General features: G+C 44.6%; 1 protein-coding gene across 4 annotated transcripts in view; it reads right to left on the bottom strand.

Moving 5' to 3' along the window:
* Positions 1–12,941, bottom strand: part of SLC12A8 (solute carrier family 12 member 8) — a 67,055-nt gene extending 54,114 nt beyond the window's left edge. For 3 of the 4 annotated variants that reach the window (XR_010473992.1, XR_010473990.1, XM_065070483.1), the window contains exons 1-2: positions 4,976–12,941; positions 284–503 (exon numbers count right to left, since the gene is read on the bottom strand). Coding sequence is in view for 1 of the 4 variants with exons in the window: in XM_065070483.1 (XP_064926555.1) it covers positions 284–355 (72 nt within the window). In the remaining 3 variants the exon portion in view is untranslated. Of the gene's footprint in view, positions 1–283; positions 504–3,872; positions 4,783–4,975 lie in introns of those variants that run through there. The other variant, XR_010473991.1, reaches the window with a different exon arrangement.
* Positions 12,942–13,333: the final 392 nt, after the last annotated feature.

Below are 13,333 nucleotides of genomic sequence, written 5' to 3'. Positions count from 1 at the left end.
TTCTAGAGGAGATACAGGACTCTGGTACTCAGGACACCAGCGGATTTCGGAGCTGCTGGAACCAAGAGCTGAAACTACAGGGAAAGTGCAGCTTTCCCACTGCAACTCTGGAGTCAAACCTCCCTTCTCCCTTTCTAAATAAAGCCCCTCAGGTTTACACAGCTGCAAGAAGAGTGGCCTTGTTATTTCAGCCCTATTTACCAGCCATGGAGACCAGGAGGGGGTACAGAGACCACCAGAGATGGAAACTTGGGCTATGAAGAGAAATAGCTCTCCAACATACCTGCTGTGCTTCCTCATGGAACAGCTCTTGGACATATCCCTCACTTCTGGCACCATTCCGGCTGAACATCATATCCTTGGTGTTGCCTCCACCTGCCCAACGCGCAGCTCTAATACTACAAGGGGTGAGGCTGATCCCAGCAGGTCAGCTATTCTCCTCCATCAAATTCCTGCAGTGCTGGATCCTCCGTTGTGGAAGATTCATTATTTTATTGCAGTCACTGTGAAAGCAGGGAAGGCAGAAGACACCGCTGTCACTTTCTTAGCCTGCAGAAGCACGAAGTTATTACCCAGACAGAGCTGAGAGCAGCTTGTAGCAGATGCTGAACCACAGGGTGACAGCAGAGCAAGCAGAGCGCAATACTCCCCCAGCACCATCCCAGAGCCTGCCCGCAGCACAGGCTCTATCATCAGCCTCACATTTGACAGGCTTTGGTGGCCTTTTCTGAATCTATCCACACCCCTGGCATTCCCAGCATCCTGCAGCACCAGCTCCACAGCTTCACTGTGTGCTGCCTGCGAAAAGTGTTTCCTTTGGCTGGTTTCACATCTCGCACCTGATAATTTCATTCCATTCTCTGGTGACACAGGACACATGGACCATTTGCTTCCCAGCACCACTAAATACCTCACTGCCTTGGTCGTACCCCCTTCAGCCATACCTTTTGCAGACTAGTCCTATCAATGTAATCTCTGCCCTGACAAGTGACCTCGTTACCCCACTCTGCCCCTCTTCCAGAATAAGGCAGAGTTGGAACTGGAGCAGCTGAAACTCTCCACCACCACAGACCCACATGTTGATTTCTTGATGCTCTCAGCCACATCCCCTGCACCGATCTACAGGAGCATTTCTCCATGGTCATACCCACGTTGGAGGTACAGTCGTCTTGTCTGCAGTGGCCCAACTTCAGAGTTTTACCTGCCACAGGCAGACTCTAGCAGTGGGTCAGGCTTATACACACCATGTGTGTACCAAGAAAGCAGCATCAGGCTTTATTTCAAGGACAACTTAAACCATCTTTATGGAAGGGGAAAGCTAGCACAAGCATTCCTCTGCCTCAAAATTGCTGGTTCCTCTCCTCATTGGGGTGTTTTTTACATTAAGTTCTCTCTCTAGTTGTGGAGAGCTGCTTTTCTATACCTCTCTCCAGGCAGCTGCAAGTCTTAACTTTCCCCAAATGGTTCTGTGATGGCCAGCAAGCAGTTGCCCACAGTTTCCCATGCCAGTTGCCAAGAGAGCTTTTCTGGCCATTCCTCAGCACAGGTACATCCTGCCCAGGTACAACAAGGAGGGCTGCAGCCAGAGACAAGCAAGACGTGCTCCACAGCTGTGGAGAGGGCAGTTTGTCTGGATCATTGGCCCTCCTGGACTGTCAGTTTCCCATCCAGTTGAGCTCACACACTTACAAGAACCAACCATGGTCACACACGGCTTGTACCAGCGGATGGACACCTTTCTTCAGACTAGAGGCCAAATTTACCATGGGCACAGTGTAGGAATCTCTGACTCCTCCAGCTTACAACCCACAGAGACAAGACAACCAAAAGAAATGTGCTTTTCCTATTTCACAGGGACAGACATACAGAAACTACTTCGGGTCACTCAGGATTTTTCCATCAAGGTCTGAAGCTCAGCTCCCAGATTAGCACTTGCACCATCCTGCCTTTATTATTCTATTTTTAAATACCCATTAATAAATAACCAGTGCTTGCTGCTGCTCCACCACGGTGTTCCAGCTGCAGAAGGTCTCCTGTGGCTGGGATACAATGGCCAGCACAGGAGGTTCTTCTTCACCCTGTCTACGTGGCCGGTTAAGCAGCACCAAAGCCGTAAGGGTTCATTGATTCCCTGCTGCTCCCTCCCCTCTTTTTGAAGCAAATAACCCTTCACAGTATCACAAATGACTGCTGTTATGGGGAGACTGGGGCTTCAAGCAGAGCAAAAGCAGCAGGAGCAGATGAATGCTAAAGAAACAAAGCTCATGGTTTTATGCAAATAGCCGAGGTAATAAAAGAAAAAAAATACACAACAGGAAACAAGATTATAACAGCCATATTCTCCTAAAATTCCCCAAGATAGCCCTTCCTCGACAGAGATTTCCCTCAGTAAAGGGCTCACTGTGGCCACTCAAACTCCTGGATGGGCAAAGCCCAGGGAGGCTGCATGGATTTCACACCTGGAACTCACCTTGCAGGAAATTATAGAATCATAGAATCATTTTGGCTGGAAGACACCCTCAAGATCATTGTGTCCAACCATTAAATGTTACCCTCCTGGACATTTAAAACCCTCTATGTCACAATTTCCCTCCATTTTCTGAGCATTAAAACACCCCTCCTGTTCTGTGCTCCTGTGCTCTTTCAGCTTATTCCTGCTTTTGTCAGTGTAAGCGCTTTCTCCTCTGCAGTCGCAGGAAATTACCTCTCTACTATGCACCTCCCCAGCACTTCCAGCCACTTAATACCTTATTACTCAATTCTGAAATCGTTTACATCCCTCCTCAACGTATGGATCCATTCAGCCCTGCGTGGCAACCGAAGCAAACGCAGGAGCGGTGTAAAGCGCAGAAGCGAGAGCTGAGCAAACATGCCAAGACGGCAGCTGCACATGCAGCCACGTCCCAGTCCACGCGACATGCACGTATCTTGGGGTCTGAAAGTGGAAAGTCCTTGGGGCAGGAGCCTTCCTCTCATCCCACGCAGCACTCAACCAGCACAGAAGAGTTTTTACGTTGCTGCACAGCAGAGAGATGGTTTTGGGCAGTATTACCTATCTAGGTCACCGACCCAGCAGAAGCTTTTTCTGCTGTACGTACCAGCCAGCCAAAAAAGCCAAACAGGCACAAATTTCCTCTAATATAAGTGAGCGTCTAACTCACAAGTTAATTGCATTACTTTTCCTGAAGTTACTGCCAAAGACACTAACTGATCTATAAATTAAAAAAGAATGGTTGTTTTAACCTTTCCATACCATTTACGCTCGAGAAAGCAGAAGAGCATTAGCAAAGCTCCTCGCAGAAACACTACACAGCCTCATCTCCTTTTCCTGCGACGCTTCTATGTTTAATTACAAAACCAGGTTCCTACAGGTGAAACTTCCCTGCCTTCCTTTCAAAGCAATAATATATTATCAGTCGTAACATTAAAGCCACTTTTGAGCTAAGTGTCGCTGCTGTGAGCTAATCAACAGCTGGCTGATCTTAAAGACAAAAGGTTAAGCCTTCCCAAGCACAACTGCGGGTGGTCCCGCAACCCCCAAAACCCCCATCCCTGCCAGAGGAGGTGCTTCCAAACCTCCTCCCTCAAGGGACCCAGCAGCCAACAGCACTTCAGCTTTAATAAATCCCCTCAAGTCCCCTCCAGGTCAAGTTCTTAAAAACATCTAATTTAGGGGACCCTGAAGAAGGCAGGAATTAAAGGGAAATCAAGCAGCCAGAAGGTAATGCCATGCACAGGAGCACTCGGTTATTCCCAGTTATTCATTTACTCCAATAGCCAGGAGAATTACCCAACTCTTATTGTTTTTACATATCTCTGCAGCGTAACTAACTCTGCGGAACACGAGAGGCAGGAAACAAGCCCGGGCTCACCCCAGCAGCTTTAATTTCCCGGTGCGGTCAGACGGCTTCGGTTTTGCAGAGGCCACGGTGCTGCCAACACCTTCGTGCCTCCGGCCCATCGCTGCACCGGGGCTGCGCTCCCCCCTCCCGGAGAACACTGCAGCACCTGAGCGCTCCTCCTTTTCTTATTAATTCCTTTTCTTTTCTGCCTTTTTTTTTTCCTCCCTCTCTCCCTGATTTTTTTGTTTTCCTTTGCTTTTTTTGTTGTTGTTGTTGTCTGCTTGGTTGTTTTGGTTTGTTGTTTGTTTTTTCTTTTGATTTGTTTTTTTTTTCCTTTATTTTTCCTTTTTTCCATTTAATTTGCCTTTCTTTTTTCTTTTGCCCTTTTTCCTTTTTTTCCTTTTAATTCATCTTTTTTCTTTTGCCTTTTTTTTCCTTTTAATTCACCTTTTTTCTTTTGCCTTTTTTTTTTCCTTTTAATTCACCTTTTTCTTTTGCCTTTTTTGCCTTCTAATTCGCCTTTTTCCTTTTGCCCTTCTTTTCCTTTTAATTTGCCTTTTTCCTTTTGCCTTTTTTCCTTTTAATTCACCTTTTTTCTTTTGCCTTTTTTTTCTTTTAATTCACCTTTTTTCTTTTGCCTTTTTTTTCTTTTTAATTCACCTTTTTTCTTTTGCCTTTTTTTTCCTTTTAATTCGCCTTTTTCCTTTTGCCTTTTTTGCCTTCTAATTCGCCTTTTTCCTTTTGCCTTTTTTGCCTTCTAATTCGCCTTTTTTCTTTTGCCCTTTTTTTCCTTTTAATTCGCCTTTTTTCTTTTGCCTTTTTTAATTTATCCTTTTTTTTTTTCCTTTTGCCTTTTTTCCTTTTAACTCGCCTTTCTTTTCTCTTCCCCCAACTCTCCCCTCCACTTTTATTCTTCAGCTTTTCTTTCCCCCATTTCCTACACCCCCCCCCCCGCCCCGAGCGAGCTACAGCAACACCCCAGCCGGACGGAGCAGTGGCCAAAGCAACGCAAAGTAAAGCAAAGCGCGGTGCCCCCCGCACGGTCCCCGCCGCTTGTCCTTGTGTCCCCCGCACCCCCGCTCGGCCCCGCCGCGTTGGGGCGCGGGTTCCCCCGGCCCCACTCCCCCACTCACCTGCGCCGCCCGGGCCCGCCCGCCGCCCCGCGCCCGCTGCCCCGCGGCGCCGCCTCCCGAGCGGGGCCGCCCCGGGAGCTGCCACGTCTACCCGGGCAGCGCTGCCACCCCCGGCCGGGAGCTGGAGGTCGGTCCCGGGCAGCCCCTGCCCGCCGGGGCCGCTTGATCGACCCGGTTCCGAGCGTTTCCACTCGGGGCCGGAGAAAGCGCCGGGTGGTTCCTGCAGGAGGGGCTGAGACGGCGCGGTGCCAAAGCGGTGGGCAGCGGCACACGTGTCGCTGAGTGCGGGAAGCCGAACAAATTAGGGTTCAGCAGCAGAATTCCACTAAACCTGACATTCTCAGGAGTCCAGCAAAAAATATAAATAATGAAATTCGGAGTTGCTTGGTTTCAGCAGGAGGGAAAGCTGCCAACCATGGGGACATGGGGCTCCGGCTCTGCACAGGAGTGGCTGCAACCTGGTTTCAATACGAACTCACTTCATCGTAACTTCCCTGTTCAGGGCTGCCAAGAAACCCTGTGACCCTGCATAGACAAAGCTCCGTCTGAATTAAAGGCACGAATTTTGGATAGTCTCAATGTAAACAGGATTAAATCTAAAGCTAGACACCCTTCCTTAGAGGTTGAATAGCAGTCACTGACTTATTTTACTTCCAAAATGAAGTCAGCCAAAATGAGTTAGGGCCATTTTAATTTTCAATAAAGTATCCACACAAGACATCACGTAATCTAGCGAACCCACTTCAATTTTCCAGAGAGTCCCATGGAGGCAACATGTAAACAAGCCTTTACTCTTGGGCAGACACAGCAAGGACGGGCGAGTGTCAGAAAAGGAAAGCAAGAGTTCAGAGAAGACAGGTGCTTCTCAAAGGGGGGTGAAGCCTAACTGAGGAAATCAGCATGCACCTCCCCAAGACATGCCATTTATGTAATATTTTGGAAGCTCTCCTCCAGCTTCGTTATCTTTACACTCTTTACAACTATCCGGGAACAGGTTCAACCACATTATCTCATCTTGAGGGACAGTGCAAAATGTGCAGTAAGTATCTTTGATTCTTTGCAGAACTGGTGAACAGTCAGTAATTCACTGAGGACCGAGCCCTGGGACTTGCCTGCAGGCACATCTGCCCTTACGCACGTGTGTGCATGTTACACAAGAGCTGAACAGGTAATAGAGACTGCTGGAATCCCACAAAAGGTATTTTCAAGGAACACATCAACATTAAAATCATAGAACCATTTTGGTTGGCAGAGAACCTCGAGATCACAGATTCCAACCATTAACCTGCCACTGTCACTAAACCACATCTATAAGAACTTCATCTACACGGCCTTTAAACAGCTCCAGGGATGGTGACTCCACCACTGCTCTGGGCAGCCTGTTCCAATGCCCAAAAACCCTTTCTGTGAAAATTTTTTTCCTAATATCCAATCTGAACCTTCCCTGGCACAACTTGAGGCCATTTCCTCTTGTCCTGTCACTTGCTACTTGGGAGAAGAGACCAACCCCCTCCATGCTACAACTTCCTTTCAGGTAGTTGTAGACAGTGATAAGGTCTCCCCTCAGCCTCCTTTTCTCCAGGCTGAACAGCCCCAGTTCCCTCAGCCGCTCCTCATCAGACTTGTGCTCCAGACCCTTCACCAGCTCCATTCCCTTCTCTGAACTCTCTCCAGCACCTCAATGTCTTTCCTGTAGCGAGGGGCCCAAAACTGAACACAGGATCTGAGGTGCAGCCTCACCGGTGCCGAGTATAGGGGGATGATCACTGCCCTGGTCCTGCTGTCCGCACTATTCTTCACCAAGTACCGCTGTTTAAAAGCACATTCAGGAGTGCTTGTCCTTGGTCTCCATCTGATCCTATTTAAGCCATGGCAATTTTCAACGCTTTCCTTCTTGGCAAAAGAACCCAATAGGCAGCACTGCTGCAGCGGGGCCGCCTGCGCTCCCGAGGAACATGCTGCTTTTCCATACTCAGCACACAAGCAAAACCGCAGAGTGACGTACGCTGTCACTTCTCCAAGGGCCATCAACAAGCAGCAGTTGTGCAAAGCAGTTTGCTTTCTTTAAAGAACGGGCTTTGCACATACAGAGGTAACCTGAATGCAAGAGAAGCAGCTCCAAGATTATTCATAACAAATACGTGGTGATGTGGAATGGTATGAACTGCCTCAGCACACGCTCAGGACGGCTGTGTGACACACAGCGGGTTCGGCCACCGCTGTGCTCATGCAAGCCTTCCTCTGCACTGCCCCGAGGTCTACACCACCTTCCAGGAAAACCATCGCAAACCATTCGAGAAAGTTTTAGAAAAGGCCTAATGAAAAATTCTCTGTCCTTATGCCACGTACCTGAGCTGCACTGGGAGGAAAATGGCAGAAAAATGCAACTAAAAGCTAAAATGGTTTTACCAATTTATCCTGTGTGCTTTCACGGCTTGCAGTGAATGCTGCAAATTGCACAGACCAGCAGGAATCCCTCCCCTTGGGTTACACAGGTCCTCAGGACTGCCAGGTGCAGCATCCAAAGCCTGGCAGACCTGACTACTGGACATCCCGAGCTGTGATTTGAGAACTTTCCATAGTCCATGTGGTGTCACTTGGTGGAAACTGCTCCAGGGGATGCCAATCAGAGACAGATTTAAGAGAGTGAGGGAGGTGACAAAAGCTTATGTGGGATAAAACAGTTGAAGTGTAAAATACAGGAGTGTCAAAAGATACAAACATGGACCCCAGAAACAGAGAAAGTAGCAGCACAGTGGTCAGTCAGCAAGAGAAGGTGTGAATTTGGAACATGCACAGGTCTGGGCCATCCCGTGAAACGTGGGAAGGATCGATTCTCAGTAGAATGGACTTATCACATACCTTATCAACGTCTTCTTCAGTTGCCAGACATGCCCGTCTTTCCTAACACAGCAACAAGCAAGCTGATTCCCATCCACACACACAGCACGAACTGTGAATAAACTGCACCATTTAGCTAATCACATTTCTTTGTGACCTATCAACAAACCCTATGTCAACAGTGAAATGGGCCATTACACATAGAGAGTATATTCCTAGACAAAATGAAGAGCCGGCCTGTTTCTGTTCAAGTTTGCTCATAGCTATAAACTGTAAAATAATTTGCTTTTAAAATGCATTTTACCTGATTTTGTTCAGTCCATGGATGCAGCGGTTATCAATATAGCACCTGAGCATCGCCACAAACATCATTCTTGTTTCAACTCCTTAAAACAGAGTTCCAGGCAACAAGAACGACTCTCAGAGCCAGCACTGCCAAGGTGTGTTTCCGTACCCGACGGCAGCACTCGTGGCTCATTTTCAATTAGCTGCAACATCCACCGTTCCAGCTACATACTTGAGTAGGTGACTGAACATCCCATTTATTTTGATTTGACACTTTCCTTTAAGCTAACAAATTACCATCTTAAAGAAAATCCTCCTGAGTCCTGCTTTGGAAGAAAAGATCACTTTGGCACACTGGTATCGCTTACCTTGTTTATCCGTCTTCCCAGCTGTAACTTTCTTAGGCTGTTCTGATCTATCATTAGCTTTATAACAAAAGAAGCTTTCAGGAAATGGCAAGACAAATGGAAAATACAGGACTTGAGAGAAAACAAACAAGTCATCCTTTGAGCTTCTGGTGACATCCCCTGCTTTGTTCTCACACATTACCGCAGGGTTGCGATTACCTTGCAATTACCCTGAACGTATTCTCAGCGCTCCTGGTCGTCACTTCATCATCTCTCGTGACTCAGTTTATCTTGTGACAAGACAGACTGATTAAGGAAGTGCTGTGCTGCTCCTGAAGAGCTTTCAGAGTATAAAAAAATATACATCTTGAACGGTTGTTATTCTTATTAAAATGCATAAATATATATATATATATATATATATATAATAAATGACACTGCTAAAATAATGGAATCCTCTTGGTTTCACTTAAGCCAGGCTAGTGCTTTTGAACCAACAGCAGCTAGAAAAACTCTTGTTATTTCTGCCTCTCTGAAATGGCCCTAACCACAAAAAAAATAGAAAAACCTATACGTAAATGAAAGTGAAAACACATTCAGTGGCACAGCCTGCATTTCTATAGCTGGGCCAGTTTACCTTTCTCAGAGCAGGTATTACCTCTTCTCAACGAAGGCAGCTACATACAAGCTACCGCCAAATATACCAGCACAGAGCTTGGTTTGGGACCAGGCACCCACCTTTCCAGCTGAGGTGTGGAAGGTGCAGCCGCTGCCACACCAAAGCTGAGCCGTGTTGCTACCAGAAGGCAGCGGGGTTTGATTATCACGCAGAAACATGCCCTGGCTCTCCTGCGTAAGGAGATGGACTCCAAGTGGCAAAACCAGCAGTTACCAGTTCACCCAGCAAACACCCAGAAGGAAACACAAAGAACAGAGGGAAGAAGGGGATGCCGTGCTTTTTGCACAGTGTGCACAGCGGCCGACACAGGCACCGGACAGCTAGTTTGCCAGACTGCAGAAGACATGCACACGCCCCCCCATTTTAAGACAGAACCTCACCAAATCACCATGTTTAATTTCTGCCAGTGACTCATGCATATGTGCATGTGACTGCGTTAGAAAAGATGCTGCAGGAGCGATGTCACGAACACGAAGCCCAGCGCTGATGCGAGAGGGGAAAGGTGCTGCCGATGTACAGCTGTACCCGAGCAGCCGGGCAGGGCGGGTGTCTGCGGACAACACGCACCGGCTCTGCTTTAAGCCCAAAGCTCTCTTCTGTAAACTCCGTATCCCGACAACTAAAGCAGACAAAAGAGCAAACAGTATTCTATAGGAAACTATCCTCTGTTGTTTTGGCAAGTGCAATGCAGAAGATAATCAACAAATGGACACTCTACCAGAACACCTCCCTAAACCAACCCACCTCCAAATCTACTTTCATAAACTTCAACTATGAAATAGTTTATCCCGCACAGTGCAAAAAAGTACTCATTTCAGAGAGAGAGAGAGAGATTTTTTCAGCCCTGTAAATAAACAAATAACCAATCCTTTTAACAGAAAACTGTTTCCTTCTCCTAGCAAAAAGTAAAGCTAATTTAATGTTGGGTTTTTTTCACACTCAACAGAAAATGTACGCTCTAGCAATTCTTTTTAACATCAACATATTGAAAAATGTCGTCTTTATCACTTCACTATTCAACAATTTTAATAATGAAATTCAATACGCAGAAACTATCAGCTTTGATTTCTTATTTCCACTGCATAATTAAAAACAAATTAAAAAATCAGTATAACTAATGTAAGCAAACATAACAAAACTAAAGACAAGCAGGGTGGCTGAGTACTCAGTCACTGCTCACTCAGGTATATTGCAGAGTGCAGCCACAATCTAAAACTGTTAAACATGACATAATTAAAAGCAGTTACTATACTGGCTGGATGTTACCACACCACAGCAAGTTCTTGAGGGGTTATTTTCAAAACAAGACCAAAACACGGCACACTAGAGCAGTAGCGAAACCAAGTCATATCGAGTCACGTTGCTCCGTGTCAACACCAAGTCACGTTGCTGCGTTCGCTCTGGACTTCAGAAGTAGGTAAAGGCACCACAAGACAGCAACGAGGGGACAGGAAGAGGGGGACAGGAGAAGGGGAACAGGAGGAGTGGGACAGTTTCCCCCAGGCCAGTCCCAGCAGAAAGCCCTGTGCCCATTCCATCCCTCGCTGCCTTGCGGCCGCCTTTGCTGGGGCTGCTGTTCCCGGGGAGGACACCGGAGCAGATCTCCCGAGCGCCCTTTCTCTGCTCCCACATCAATTCCGTCACCTGGGCTAAACCCCCTCAGAAGGGGTTTAGGCCAAGCCCAGACAAAAAGCTCCTTGGGCTCAGCTCAAGGGGCTGGTGGAGCCCCAGGGGCTCCTGGACCTGCTGTGACACACATGGGGAGCCCCTGGCACCAAACCCCATTCACTCTGCACTTGTCAGATCACGGCTCAAGTCTTAGCACAGAACTTCACCAAGTTGTTGTTTTGGTTTGTTTTTTTCCCCTTTTTAAAAGGTATTTTGCGACTTTCAAAGTTTTCTTACACAAAACTTGCTCTCACGCGAAGTAAAATCAACAGAGTCACACGTCACAAAAATCAATTCTTTATCAGAAGGGACCCTACCAAAAGATTCAAGGAAAACAATGCCTTTAACACATGAATAAATAAAGGTGAGAAAACTAAATTATCAGTAATTGGTGCTAGGGGGCACATTTCTGCTTCTGTAAGTGCATAAATGTTACCGTCTTCAAGATTTTTAAACTATTTCCTTCAATGATAAAAAAATTCACGTAACAAATACTCTATACTACACAGCTACAAAATGACGCAGTGCACACATGACATATTGTCATCCAATAGACTTAAGAACTTTCTTACAACTGAGATTAAAACAAAGTCCTGATTCTCATTCACCTGAAGAGTTGGTGACACTGAGTACGTGCCCTCCGGGGCAAACAGGGATCACCAAAGGAAAGCTGGTCTAATACACGGTGTTTCTGTTAAATTGGTTCCAGTGCAATTTTCAAGAAGTCCAGGATTAAAATTAAGGTCAGATATTTCGTTTTCTATAACCAAAGCAGGCAAGAAGGATATCCAAAGGGGAAGAAAACTCAGAACTAAGTTTTATATGTCTCAAATCCAATATTTAAAGATTTCATTCAATTGTTGAAAGTATCCACTTCAGCTCTTGCACAACGATACGTATCCTTGCACGCCTTCATCTGTCTCATTAAGATTCTGTTGGAAATCACCTAACATGAAAAATGCTGCTAAGTCTATTCATAAAACAGTATTCTATATTTTTATTTTTCAAACAGCAAGTGACCACATTTAAAATGCATCATTTGCAAATATAAATTATCAAACTATTAGTTTAATTAAAAATAAAGCAAAAACATAACTTCCCTTAGTATCACAATACATAGAAGGGTATTATAAACCCCAAAATACTAAGTTAACCATTAAGAAAACAATAATGTCAAAAGTGATGAAACTCATTAAGTCACTTAATGAATAAATCAATTCTAAGAATACAATACCATTTACCATGATTATGTTAAAAAAACCCCAATCTTTCATTGTATTATACAGATAAAACAATCAAATCCTTCATGCCACATTTTGTAAACCATGATATAAATTACACTCACAGTCAAATAAACAGGAAGAGTAACTCCCAAAATATTTTCAGTTGCTTTTAGGGCAGAAATAAAGGCAGAAATAGAATCATTTAAAATATATCAAGTTTAACCAAAAAAAAAAATCATTTGGTCAAGCCTGCTATCCAAATAGTTTTGTTTCCTGCAAAACTATTTTTGTCTTTTTTGAATTATGAAATTTAAATGTTTTACATATTAAATGTAAGCGATGTGTTGAACTACGTTAAATCCTTTTATACTTGTATCATTTTTGCTATGAGACCCAAACACCTTTCATGTACCTACATACACACACACACACACACACTCTTGATATCAGGAAAATCCTCATTTCACAGGAATCAAGAAAGACTCACGTACTGATTTCTGTCAGAAACATAAGGAATATACAAATTCATACTTTTCAGGTTCCTACAAAACCGTCTCTCGCCTATATACATACTTTTACTGATGGAATTCAGGCTACGGTCTTTTGTCTGGTAATAAAGGGACGGAATAGATGCAGGATAAAGAAACACTCTATAATAATTGAAATAAACCTATTATCCTAAATTTATCTATATGGATTATTTTTTTTTATTAATAATTGAAATACAAAGAAGGCATATGGACTTCAGGAAAATAACACTATATCAGAAAATCCACTGTAACAGTGTTCCACTAAATATATCATCACGTTTTTCCTAACACAGTTTCTTTTGTAACACTAGATTTCGTACTAACTCTTCTGTCTCCAAATCCATATTTCCAGGTCCAATTCAGCACTACATAGTATGCCTTCAAAATAAAAGGAGGTCACTTGCTTTATTGAATACCAAGTTCCCTTCCAGAGAGCATTAAAAGAAAGACAGGACTACACAGACAAAGTCCAGTATAATTAATTCATTTCTGACAATGAAAATTTCAACTCCTCATACCGTTGCAAAATTCCTCCTACTGAAATGCTTTACTACAATAATAATAATAATAATAATAATAAAAAGCATACATTACATATAAAAGATACCAGTGTACTAAAAGTGACAGAAGTGGACTAGCAAATCCTTCAAAGCACATATTATATAAATGACTAGCATTTAAAAACATTTTTTTTCTATAAAATGTAGGTCATATACATTTATAAATCGGGGCTGGGGGGTTCTAAAGCAGTGATGACTGTTCAAATAGTTATGCTGCTCTGTACA

Source organism: Columba livia, chromosome 7, assembly GCF_036013475.1.
Source record: "Columba livia isolate bColLiv1 breed racing homer chromosome 7, bColLiv1.pat.W.v2, whole genome shotgun sequence".
In the NCBI taxonomy this organism is placed as follows: Eukaryota; Metazoa; Chordata; class Aves; order Columbiformes; family Columbidae; genus Columba; species Columba livia.
This window is presented reverse-complemented; position numbering and strand designations above follow the sequence as displayed.